At 35.4% G+C, this 14260-nt stretch overlaps 1 protein-coding gene across 2 annotated transcripts in view; it reads right to left on the bottom strand.

Moving 5' to 3' along the window:
• Positions 1-14260, bottom strand: part of LOC115891594 (FERM, ARHGEF and pleckstrin domain-containing protein 2) — a 134924-nt gene that overhangs the window by 11003 nt on the left and 109661 nt on the right. For both annotated transcript variants that reach the window (XM_030912103.1, XM_030912104.1), the window contains one exon: positions 6343-6546. In XM_030912103.1, the coding sequence (XP_030767963.1) occupies positions 6343-6546 (204 nt within the window). The remainder of the gene's footprint in view (positions 1-6342; positions 6547-14260) is intronic.

Below are 14260 nucleotides of genomic sequence, written 5' to 3'. Positions count from 1 at the left end.
TCCGGATTGTACGCCAACTCAAACCATCGAGTCCACACGCCAGCTTCGGAATGGCTAATCGTGCAATGTTGTTGTTTAGCAGGGCTTCTCTCAGTTCAATCAGGGTCTTCCATAGATTGAGATAAGTCGGCTTACTCGGGGACCATTCCTTGGTGACCAGGTAGAAGATGTGCCTTGCTTGACCATGTGCATTGTCGGTTAGCCTCAAGACGCTTCCAACCTCTGGATCCTGTCGGCGTAGTTCTCCGACACGCCCAAACTTCTCATTGAACGTCGCAGCGATTCCTCTGGACATCCGCAAATCTCGAGCCACACAATGAGCGAGCGAATAATCAGGAGGCACGGAAAAGAGGTCTCGTTGATCTTCTTTGGTTACACCATAGCGAGCCTTCTCACTGCTGTTGTATCGGGCCATGAAATCGTCAAAGGACATCTCCGAATCAGGGGGATCAAAGCTGCAGGTTCTCACGGTCCCAGCACGATCTTCTATTTCGCCTTGGTAGGGGCTCAAACGGTTGAAATGGACTACCCTCGGTTTTCCTTTTGGCAATTTTCTGATACGGTATACGACGTCATTAATTCTATCCATGACTTCGTATGGCCCTTCCCACGAGGATTGTAGCTTCGGAGATAACCCACGACGTCTCTGCGGGTTATATAGCCACACCAACTTCCCTGGTTGGTATCCTCCATGCTCAGCTTGAATGTCGTAGTGTTCCTTCATTCGGTCACTAGCACTTTGAATATTTAGGCGGACTCTCTGATGAATGTCGTCCATCCTTTGACGTAGTGTGTGGACATAATCTTCTCCGGCGACTTCTTCTCCCGGTCGGCAACCAAATTTCAGATCACAGGGTAGGCGCACTTCCCGTCCCATAACGATGCTGGCTGGAGTTTGCCCTGTAGATTCTTGGACGGATGAACGGTAGGCCAACAGGAACAGGTGAAGAAATTTGTCCCAGTCTCTTTGGTGGTCAGAGACTACTTTGGCCAGATAACGGTTGATAGTTCTGTTCATGCGTTCAACCATCCCATCGGATTGTGGATGTAGAGCAGTCGTCCTGGTCTTGCGGATGTTCAGGACTTCACAGACGCCTTGGAACAGATTGGACTCAAAGTTTCTTCCCTGATCTGAATGAAGCTCCATGGGAACACCAAACCTGCAGATCCATTCTTTAACAAGGGCATCAGCAATCGTGGACGCTTCTTGATTTGGCAACGCGTAGGCCTCGACCCATTTGCTGAAGTAATCCATTACTACCACAATGTATTTGTTGCCATCGTTCGTCTCCGGGAAAGGACCAGCCACGTCGATCGCTATTCGTTCGAAGGGACTACCAACATTGTACTGGCGCATAGGGGCTTTACCACGCTTTTGTGGCCCATTAATGGCTGCGCAAATGTCACATTTCTTACACCAGGCCCTCACATCTTCTTTGCAGTTCACCCAGTAGAACCGTTCACGCAGCTTGCCAAGTGTCTTGGTAACACCAAGATGTCTCCGCTGGTTCCATTGTGAACTTCCTCCAAGACTTCTGGGACCCTCTTCTTTGGAATGACGATCTGCCTTCTCTCTTCTTGTCCCTCCGGTCTCTCGATCACACGGCGAAGTAGTCCGTTATCTATTACCAAGGAATTCCACTGGGCCCAGTACGACTTTACGTTCGGCGAATATCTGCAAACTTCTTCCCACGTTGGTCTTTGGCCTGTGTTTTTCCAGTTAATTACTAAACCTAATTCTGGGTCACTGGTTTGGTCATTTGCAAGATCTTCAGGTTGCCAACTATCATTAACCACAGTTGTTCTTAGGAGTTTCACTTCTTTCTCTTCAGCTCGGGAACAATGCTTACAGTCCTTAGCGCAAGGTCTTCTGGAAAGTGCGTCGGCATTCCGATGGATTGCCCCAGCTCGATGTTCTGTGTCGAAGTCAAATTCTTGTAATCGTTCAATCCATCTAGCTACCTGCCCTTCAGGATTCTTAAATTGCAACAGCCATTTCAAAGCAGCATGGTCTGTTCTTAACAAGAACTTTCTTCCATAGAGATACTTGTAGAAGTGTTCCACTGCTTTAACTACTGCTAGTAATTCTCGTCTGGTTACACAGTAGTTCCTTTTCGGTTTTGACAAGGTCTTACTAAAATAACCAATGACTTTTCTTGACCATCCTGGATCTGAGACAGAACAGCGCCTAACGCAACATTGCTAGCGTCGGTATCCAATATAAAGTTTCCGTTGCCAAGAGGGTAGCTAAGTATGGGCGCACTAGTCAGGGCCTTCTTCAATTTTCGGAATGCCTCGTCAGAATCTGAGTCCCAAGAGAAACGCCTCTCGCCTTCGGTAAGTCTGGTCAATGGTTTTGCGATGGTGGCGAAACCCTGTACATAGCGGCGATAGTATGTGCATAGTCCCAAAAAGCTTCGTAGTTCATGTTTATCTTTAGGTATCGGCCACTCTTCCACTGTCTTGGTCTTCTGTGGATCTACCGCAACTCCTTGGGAGTAGTGTACCTTTTCTTGACACAGATGACATTTCTTGGGGCTAAGTTTCAAACCAGAGCTCCCTAGTCGCTTGAAAACTTCTTCCAAATTCTTCAGATGCTGGTCAAAGGATTTCCCAACCACTATGATGTCATCCAGGTACACTAAACAGGTAGTCCAGGATAGTCCCTTTAACACAGACTCCATTAGTCTCTCAAAGGTAGCTGGCGCGTTGCACAATCCAAAAGGCATGACGGTAAATTGCCACAGTCCGGAGCCCACCGAGAACGCTGTCTTCTCTCTGTCTTTCGGCGCCATGTCGACTTGCCAATATCCACTCTTCAGATCTAACTTAGAGAATATCGTTGACCCCGCCAGCGTGTCTAGAGTATCGTCTATCCTCGGCAGGGGATAACTATCCTTCTTGGTAACATTATTGAGCTGCCGATAATCAATACAGAACCTGGTGGTACCGTCTTTCTTCTTTACTAGTACTACCGGCGATGTCCACGGGCTGTTAGATGGTTCGATGACACCGTCTTCTTTCATTTCTCGAAGGATTTTATCAGCTTCTTCACGTTTGGCGAGCGGAAGTCTTCTCGGATTTTGTTTGATTGGTTGTGCATCTCCGGTATCAATTTTGTGTTGTACTAAATTGGTACGACCTCTCTGTCCTGCTTCTCCTTTATCAAACACATCTTGATACTTGATTATCAGGTTTCTCAATTTTCTACTATTTTCAGGAAATAATCCCTTAACGTTTACTAACTCCTTCACCATTTTGTCCGGAATTTTTGAAGTCGAAACTTTGGAGGCCTCCACGCTTCGAATGACTGAGGAGACCGAACAACAGTACCCTAACGGGGTTCCCTTCTTCAAGGATACAGAATAATAATTCGTGTTCATTACTCTCACCGGTACAGTCTTCTTCGCTCGTAGCAGGGCTTTTCCAACAGCGACCCCTCGTCCTATTTCGCTGTCATGATTCCTTGGCTCCAACAGAATAATACTCCCATTATTCATTTTACCTTCCAGGCAACCATCCAAAAATGTCTCACAGCGCTCAGGGATCGAAACATCTTCTGCTACCACCATACGAAGCGTCTCCTCACATTTTCGATGCAGAACCACTTCTTCTTCATTTATTTTCAAAATTCCTTGTTTGAGGTTTAGCTGAAAACCTCTAGTGGTCATGATGTCCATTCCGAGAATAAGTTCATCTTCGATGTCTGCTACTAACACTCGATGATTAAAACAGGTGCTTCCGATAACAAAATTAAGATCTACCTCTCCATGGATGAGAGCGGAGCTTCCTGTAGCTGTACGTAGTCGCCATTGTGTTGTTTTATCCTTTTTGATGTTTTAAGGATATCCGGCCTGATGATCGTTTTGGTCGCACCCGTATCCAAAAGCATGGTTCGTAACTCTCCATCCACGAAACCATCCACAAAAATGCTGTTGAACTTGTGTTGTAGCGATGCGACTTGAGCAGTTTTCGTTGGAACCTGTTGGGTACTGCTCGATATGTGTCCCTTTGATTCGACACTTGGCGAAACCGGGTCCACGTCCTTTTCTTTACAGTGACTTCTTACGTGTCCTGCCTGGCCGCAATTCCAGCAACAAGTCGGTCCTTTCTTGCCCATGTACTCCTCCATGACTTTCCGCACAATGCTTTCCACGGATTCGTCGGAACATTGGTTGACCGCCCGTACTCTCACTAGAGACCGAGAACTTTGTTTCGCGGCCTCAAATTCTAGGGCACGTGCTAAAGCATCCACCAAGTGCGTTGGGTGGGCTAGGAGAAGTGCTTGTCTTGTCTCGTTATCACGTAAGCCGTCGGAGAATGCCTGTACTGCCAACCGCTCCATAACATTCTCTGGCGTAGCAGGGTACGCAAGGCGAACGAGGCGGGCTACGTCGGCTTCAAACTCCTGCAGAGACTCATTTGACTTTTGAATGCGATTTTTTAGCTGGGAATGATAGACATGTTCCAAATGAGCTTGGCCGTACCTCATTTCTAAATGTCGTACCAGTTGCTGATAATCTCCCTGTTCCGATGGTGACAATGTCTGCAAGATATCAGTCGCATCTCCTCGCAGTGCGACAGTCAAAGCGGTAGCCTTTTCAGCGATTGTCCATCCGTTCGCTCTCGCAGCGGCCTCAAACTGGCAAAAATAATTGGCCCAAGCGGTTTTTCCGTCAAACTGTGGAGGCTTAATAACTGACTTTGAGATATACTTATTTTCGACTAGTTTCGGCCCCTCCGATGTTTCTTGACATTTTGGTGAATTTGATTTCGCTATTTCTTCTCTTAAAATTTCGATTTTTCTATTTACATCTTCCTCAATCTCTGTTATTTTGTCTTGTGTATCTGTTATCTTCTCTTCTAATTCCCTGGAATTTTCTGTTATCTTTTCTTCTAAATTAAGTATTTTATTATTAAAGCTGGCCTGTATGTCTTTAGAATTTTCTGCGATCTTATCTTCTAAAATATTAATTAAATCCTGGGAATTTTTCATCATTTTATCTTCTAAATTATTCAAATTGCCGTTTAAATTGTCTTGCAATTCCCGGGAATTTTCTGTAATTTTGTCATTCAAATTGTCTTCTAATTTTTGTAGGCACGAGTCAAGGTCACCTTCAACTCAAAGCAAAATGTGTCAGGATCCTCACCTTCCTCAATCAAAACGTCTCTCAGTCTGGCTTGCAAAATGCTTTTCTTTCCATCTGTCTCGCATTCCCTCTCTTCCAGTATGCTTTTTAATTCCGACACTTTCAGGTCTTTCAATTTTTTTGGAGCCATCGTTAGTCTTTTTATTTTTCTAGTCTATCACACACGCCACACTTGACACCAATTGTTACGTTTTTCGTCGGTTCCGTGTGGATAGAAAGTCACAATTTATTTAAACACTATTTATTTAACACTAATGAACAAAAATAATAACGATAAAAGACTTATAGAACTATTTACAAACGATTTATAACTAAGAATTTATTTTGAATTTTAGCGCGTCAACTGTATATTTATAACTGCCCCCTGTAGGCCACGGCCGCCGGCTTTTATACCGGCAGGTAAAGAACTCTAGAATTGTCCATAGATCGTTAGGTGCGTAGAGAAGGTTTTCGAATGTTCTCGTATGTACTCGTCCATTCCAGTGGGACTCGATTCTTCTCGAACGAATGAATCATTGCGGTGTCTATGCGATGTTAAGGTCATCCGAGGGCGGGCCATATTGTGAGGTTAGGTCGAGTCCACACCGGCCCGCAACACTACGATAAGATTTTCTGAGATTTTCAATAATCTCACTGTAAGATGTGTCACAACGTTTTCCAGATTTATAAACCTTTCCATAAAACCAATTAAAAAAATAAATAAGGATATTGAAAGTTAATTTATTTTAAAGGGTTAATGAACAGGAAAGAGTGAACTAAATTGATAAGAGAGAGAAAAGGTGTTTCAAAATATCTAGTATGGTGTAACCTTAATGAATGAATATTAAAATTTTAATAAATTTTGACTCCTTTCTTAGCCTTTTTATTTAACGTAAAGACTGTCTGAGACTGTTATTCAGTCATCGTTCACCGTTACGCCATCATTATTTGTCAAATACGAGTTTTAGGGTGTGTCCGAGATCAGTATATATTATTATATGTTACATTAATAGTTAATATGCTGTCACGTCACGTGTGACGTTGAACGATGGCTGGAACATTCTATAGAATGTTCCAGCATAGGTATATATACCTATAAAGTCTGTCCAACCAGAAAATAAAAATTACCCTGGAATTAAAATGACACACAATTGTCACTGTCATATCTTCTCTCGTTGGACAGACTATATGCTTAATGTAAAATTTACTTTACCATTGATACTATTCATAAATCGTTCGTTTTGGTAATTTTTGTTCGGGCTTTCATCAACCCTATTCGATATCACATAATTGCCGTTTGTAGCATCGAGAGATAAATTCGAAATGTTCCCATTAACAGTCTTGGACGTAGGCGTGGAAGTGTACAAATTGTTGTTAACGAGTATCGGATCTGGTGTTTGATGGTAAGGTATGTCATCTGCAAACAGAAAATTTTAATTAGCAAGGAATTAACAATTAAACTGTTCTATTAATTGCGTTATTGAAATTATAAGTAATTGCGCAAAAATACATAAAAAAGAATGTCTAATTTGAGTAAATAGGTGGAATACAAGCATGAAATAATATTGACCGAAAAAAATATAACAATTTTACAATACTAACTACAAAATATTTAAAAATATAGTTAATATAAAGCTAAAAATTGAAAAAAAGCCTGTTGGTGGATGAACAAACGCTTTTAGTGCTTATATCATTGTAGAGTTGTAGAGCAATTCCTATATAAATTTAAATTAGATTTTTAAGATAGAATGGTGTTCTACAATTTTGACAAAAGGTTTTTACTAGAAAAGGGGAGTTCCTCGTTATTACATACAATTCTAGTCATATCAATTACAGCGCATAAGTTTGTCCTGTAATGTCTGCCTAATTAAAAAATCATAAATGCTGCAATCATAAATAATGATCATTATTTGATTCAGTACTTTGTAAAATAAAACAACTTTTAAGTTAAAAAAACAACTTTACAGGATGAGTCTTAAATAAGTGCAAATATTTTTAGGGGTTGTATTTTTCAACCCCAAAAACACGTCTATGAGTTTTTTTCTAGAAAATCGGATTTTCTTTAAATTTTCAGTTGAAAAACATAACAACTTGATAATACGCCAACATAGGTACTAGATTAAATTCAAAAGAAAGAAAACCCAGAAAAATCCAGTTTTCAAAATTTAGACAAAAATATATATTTTTTAATTTCAAAGTAAAATAATTGGGTTATTCCCTTGTTATTCCGGACTTATTTGAAAAGTTAAGAGAAAATATGTTTCTTTCATCGAGATCTACCAGCCCTAAAAGTATTTGCTCATTTAACTCACCTTGTATACAGGCTTACCCTGTATACATGATATAAACGAATGAGATTATTTTTTGTCAGTGATAAAAATTAAAGAGGTAGTTATGTTTTTAAAATTTTAACTTATACAGGGTGTTTCAAAAAACATGTGCCATCTCTCGTGGGGAGATTCCTCAGGTAAAAATAAGATTTATTTTTCATGTCGACATAGGCTCGATCCTGCTTTGTTTCGTAGCTACAGGGTGTTAAAATCTTAATAATCTTTCGATTTATTATAATTTTCTTCCAAGTACTTTTAGTGATTCGAATGAAATTTTGAGGGTAAAAGTTACTATAAGTGCTACATATTTTAATGCTTAAAAAGTGTCGATAAATTCATCAGAGATGTGCATATGCGTTATTTACTGGAATACTTTTGAAAAAAAAACATGTGCGCCACTGACTTTTTTTTATATCAAAATTGTGGAAGCCGTTTAATGTCAATTAAAAGTTGTCTCTTGATACTTTGTTGAATTCGGCCTCCTTGATGAGATAAACGCAATTTTATTAATCACAATTAATAAAATTAAAATAAAATTGATATATTATATATTTTATCTAATTGATTGTTAAATATTATTACTATTAGTTCTTATTACTACTAGTCCAACCTAGAGTAATTTTAAATAAAAAAATAATGGTATTTAAAATAATTACAAAAAACCTAATTTTAAAAAAATTAACATCTTGTAACTCTAAAACTATGCATTTCCATACCCATGTTCATAGAAACTTTTTTCATATTTTTTAATGAGGAATCAGTGAGTACTTATTTCAAATTTTCGCAAGTTGTTGTCAGACTTGGATCAAGTCATATTAATAGAATTGCGGTTATCTCATCAAGGAGGCCTTATAGCCATTTTAATGGGATTTGCAAACATTTTTTGCTATTTTCATTTTCCTGTTCAGCTTTTTCGTTGTTTTAAGTTTATATAAACATTTTTATCAAAAAAACATAATGATATATTTTCAAAATATGTGTTTCTCTATTAACGACTTATATTTAAATCTAAAATACTGCATGCGACAAAATACACAAAAGAAAAAATATGTATCGTTTCAAAACATAAAAATTCTCACCTTTCTCCATATCAACAAATAGGCTTGTAAAATTTAACGAATGAAAATGCATATAAATTTGTATGGATTTATTTCCATGGCCTTACAATATAATGAGACTATAGTGCTTTAAATTTTGATAAGAATAAATTAATGATTGTACAAGCTTAAATACAAAAAAGGTTCCTAAATTTTAGTATTACTGAAAAAAATGTGGGAGATGATAGGAGATATTTTAAAAAATTGGTACCGATATAAAATTACTAATATATAAGGTAAAGGATATATACCGTATATAAAGAAATATGAGCTTGTTAAATTTAATACCATATTGGAGATTCTGTACTGGTCTATATCCTTATTTCATGGAACTTCGTGTTACAACGATAATATCGCATTGTAAAATCAGTAAAAACTTACACAATAGGGGAGGACATTTCATGTATCCGCTTAACAAAATCCATCATAGAGGTCAAAAATATTTACAATTCTAAAGATTAGATTATTATTCGTTATTAACAATTAAATATCACAAAAACTAAAGTTCTGTCGGGTTTATTTTTAAATATTAAATATTTTTCATTGACTACATATTATCAAGATCTGTATTTAACTTGTCATGGAAAACTATTAAACAAATATTAACTATAACAGAATTCTTAACACACGCATATACAGGGTGGTTCGAATTGTATTCGGAAAACTTCGGTAACATATACTGCAGATAAAAATAAGTAAAAAAATACGTATAAATTTATGTTCTAAAAATGCTTCATTTTGGAGATACAAGGTGTAGAAGTTGCATTTTTGTTTCGATTTTTCGAAATAGTTTCTGAATTAACGTCGGCATTTGGATGAAAATTGGTGTCTGTGAGTTTTTTGACTTGATTGTTTTGAAATTTGATTTCGACGTCAATTTGTAGGGGGCACCACCATGATACAAAGAAAACAAGGTATGATCAAAGAGTAGATAAGACAAGAGACGACAGTGAACAAAGAAGTCGAATTTCGCGAGAGAGACGCAGATATATTAAAATTTAAAGGTCCCATCAAGTCCCATTTTATCTGTTGCCAAGTATATTTCTTTGAAAAATAAACAAGATTTTCTGAAAATAAATTAATAATATAAGTAACGTATGTTAATACGAAAATTTTTAGTTTAGGTTGGTTTAGGTTCTTTTTTCGCAATGTACTGTTAATATCAAAGAAACAGAATGACTAACTAAGTTGATCGATTTCAAAGATAAACGATAAAATCTGAAAATCTGACAACGGCGTATTTTACTTATTCTAACCTATGATTTTAGGACGCTAATCAGCTGTGCTAATCAGGCTAGAGTTTTTAAGGTTTAATTTTAGTATCGTTTTTGTTGCGTATTAATTTGTAATTATTGTTAAATATGAATACTGAACAGGACACGAGTAGAGCAGGAAAAGACGAGATGGTGGCAATGTGTGTGCTTATAAAGACTGCAAAAATAGGTCTTATTCTTCGACAAACATAATATTTCCCTCGTTTCCAAAGGATCCTGAAAATTATTTTTTTAGAAATATACTATATAATTATGTTATTAAACTAAATGTAATCCATAGATCGAAGACATGGTTAGAAGCTTGTAATATATTTTTACAAAGAAAATTGAGCAACACTATTTTTTTGTACATAAACTCCACATTGTGATATTGTATGGAGGGGAGTTAATCACCGCGACTTTATAGATCTATTGTGTGTTCATTGTAATATTACACTTGTTTAAGTCCATATGTAAAAATATACACGTAAATAAAACACTTCTTACAAATCGACTTGGTCACTTTATCTTGTTTACCAACGATATACAAAATATTGCTTTCATTATCTTTATTCCCCGACAAATATGTTTCTAATTATAATTTATTTTATATAATATTTATAAAACTTTTTTTTTTCGTTTCTATTTATTTCTTTACCCATACAGTAAATATTTACAAGCTATACAGGCAAGTTTTAATAATAGTCTATTTCAAATTTCCCGCGAAAAAGTTACGAAAATTTAAAGGGACAAGCGAGACGAGGTCACTCTCCCCACCACTCAAACATGAAAGGTACCGCGCGAACTGACGTCTCTTGTCTTATCTACTCTTTGGTATGATATTGCGTAAGTTGGTCGACGTAGTGATAACGGCACCACAGGTGATAACGGCACCATTGGTTGGCAACCTCCGCGCGCCAATTTCAAATCGTCAACTGACGATTTTTTTGACAATTTTGACAGTTTGACGATTAAAAATGACTTTTCAAATGTCAAGCTCAATGATTTGACGTAACTTTTGAGATATCCTAATTCTTCTCTATTTTAGATCTTTTTTTATTAGTGGCATTTGAACAATATGGAGATTTTTTGTATGGCGTATGACGTCACAGGTGATTTATATTTATATATAAACAGTGAACATATTTATTTTTTGTCAAAAATGACATGTATTGATTCCATAACATTAACATTCATAAGTATTAACATTCCAAATATCTTGAGAATTATTAGACATAGCGATTTTAATAACAGTCTATATTTATATTTTTTCACTCAGTAGTATTATACAGGTATAGACGAAAAGTTATTATTACTCTTCAAACCATTTAAAAAATATGTAGGTGGCGCCACAACAAATAGGTGTCATATTGACATTTAAATCGAATTTCTCTTAACAAAAAAACCCAGACAACAATTTTTAACCAAATATTTACACTAATTCAGAAATTATTTGAAAAAAAAATCTAAAAATGAAACTTCTACACCCCGTATCTCAGAAACGAAGCCATTTTAGGACCTACATTTTTAATTATTTTTCTACTTACGTTTATCGGTAGAATATGATGCCGAAGTTTCCCTAATACATTTCGGACCACCCTGTATAATGAAAAATACGATATTTCAAATATATCTTTGAAACACGCTACTTAAACTAATAACTAGGCCTTCAAATTACGGAAAATATTTTGTCAAACAAATTTGTACTAAAATGATACAGCCACATATTTATGTTACAAAGTAATATCACTAGAACCTAATGTCGTTTTTAAGGAAGCTTTTTTACTTAACGCTCAACGATTTAGTATATTCTTTCTCAATGGGTCTTTGATCCCTAAAAAACGAACATCAGGTCATTAAACAGCAGATCACTTAAAGCAAAAACAATAACTTACATTAAAACTTTGATTTTCTTAATTTTCAACATGGTTTATTTACAATAACTTTATATTTTCAGTCTTCAGGCTGCTGCAGTTGATTGAACGATTGAAAAAAAAAAAATTTTAAAGGCGGAAAAGAAAAAATATATAAAATATTTTGTTAACTGTTACTGCTGCGCCTGATTCAATTAGAGGAAAAATATGGATCTAATAACTATTCTTAGGAATACAAGAAATAATTAATATACCACCAAGCACTTTACCGCATTACCACACATACAATTTTACATTTCTCTAATCATTTTAACATTTCATACTATTCAAAGTCTCTTTGATATTTATCGAAATTGAGCGTTATATTTTAAGTCTAAGTAAACTTAATATTTTCTCAATCAATTTCTATGACATAATAATGGGCTTATTTAGTAATAGTTTAAAGTTTAGTCTGGGGAATTAAAATATTATTTGAGACATTAGACTAGAAAGTAATGATTATGACCTACGAAAAATTCGAGAGACCACAGACTTTTCCAATCACAATAATTCTTTTAATATTGTTTCTTTTTGGCACAATATTTTCTCACTGTGGCATTGTTATAGTCTTATAATGTCTTTTTTTATTTCAGTTTACAGGTTATTAGCTAAATGTGCGATGTAAATACATACGTTGCTTAAGACTAGGAAAATAATGAGCAAATATTTCGGCTGTGATTCGGCAAAAAGTGAATAATACTTACAACTAATAATTATGTATTATGTAAAATTCTATATCAACAACACGAAGAACTAAGTAATTCAAAAAATATACCTATTCTCACAATTTTTGATTTGTTATTATGACGACTAATAATTTTAATAATAAGAACATTATGATATACAAAGGTAACACTTTATTAAATTTATTGTATTATACAGGTATTAGACACTGGATTATACACTTGGTCAGAAACACCATGAAAATAGCTACTTCACATATCTTCTATTTAAATATATATGTGAATACAGTTCATACCAAATAAACTTTTAGTCACGTGATTAAGCTTGACCGCCACAGTGTTGCCCACTTATATATTTACTTTTAATCAAAATATTTTAGGAAAAAAATTATTTTAAATATTTAAATAGTTATTATTTACATCAACAAAACTCACCTCCTTAACAGCACTTAAGGGACATAAAGGGCTATTACTACCGCTTTCCCGTTCAAAATATTCTCATAAAGTTGTGATGAGTTTTTTGCGGCTATTAAGTACCACTTCGTACTAAAGGAGGTTTTAAAAAGAACAATTTTCGACTGCAAGATCTGCTAGGAAACATTTTTAAGTTCAAAGTATCACAACACTATTTATTTAAACCAGAAACTAGTAACACAGAACTAAAGTGTCAAAACGAATGACAATGTCAGAAAATAAATAAATAAATGCGGCAACATGACATTTTTTACAGCAGAGCTACCATCTGAATCCCAAGCGCGAAATTTAAATTCCAGTTAGTCAGCCAGGTGTCGAATCTATCCATGGCAACAATGAATTTAAAATTACGCCCTCGATTACGTAACTAAAAGGTTAATTGATATCAAATATATATAACTTAATATTTGCGTTAAAAAAGTTGCAGAATAGTTAATAATAACCAATTATTTCCTATAGAAAAAGTTTTCAAAATTTCATGGTTTATTAATTTTGATAAGTATTTTTATCACTTTTTATGAGTACTAAACCTTATTAAACGTAATTACTTTTAAGAATCGTGATATCCTCTATTTATAAATAGCAATAGCCTTAAGAATAAGATGAATTATTAAGACATTTTATTATAGATATAGGTATTACTATTCATATACCGAATGATCGAGAAAAAACGGCGTCAGCGATGGCTATGAAATGAAGATCGCTGTCAATTTATATGTAAATTTATATGGGAAATGTCATCGATCGTCATTTCCCAGCCAACTGGACGCCATTTTTTTTCGATCATACGGTACAACCTGCCATTGAATTATGTTCGGGACCAAAGAGAACTTCTTGCGCTTTCACAGACAAAGTTGATGTCGGACAAATAAATAGACAAACGTTACTGTACATACAAAACGAAGGTATAATCTTTGTGGTTTTACCCAAGATAGGGAGAGGATGATGAAATTTTATTAGATAACAAAGCAGATATGTAATCAAAAAAATGCTTAGCACTTATTTATAAAAAAAAATATATTATAGAAAATAATAGTAATTATATAGCCGATTATACCAATCTGGTCATTGAAACTTTGTGGTCTGGATTTTAACGTGTAAGACAGTGATGCCGACAGCTTAATGGAAAATCAAATGTATTAAAAAGATATAAAAGTTGGGTTGATACATTTCTTCTATGCGGTATTGCCGGATTTTGCATCAAAATTTCAAACAACACAAGTAGGCGTTTATGAAAAATGTAGCATGTTGCGGTTGGAACTTTATTTTTCACAATTACTAATTTTGCTACAGCTGTAATAGAATATATTTAGCTTAGATATATTATCTTCATTTCAGTAGTATATGTTCATGAAAGTTTTTAGAATAGTTTATTTTTTTC

The sequence above is a fragment of the Sitophilus oryzae genome, unplaced genomic scaffold (genome assembly GCF_002938485.1).
Source record: "Sitophilus oryzae breed Bouriz unplaced genomic scaffold, Soryzae_2.0 scaffold_1188_pilon_pilon, whole genome shotgun sequence".
In the NCBI taxonomy this organism is placed as follows: Eukaryota; Metazoa; Arthropoda; class Insecta; order Coleoptera; family Curculionidae; genus Sitophilus; species Sitophilus oryzae.
This window is presented reverse-complemented; position numbering and strand designations above follow the sequence as displayed.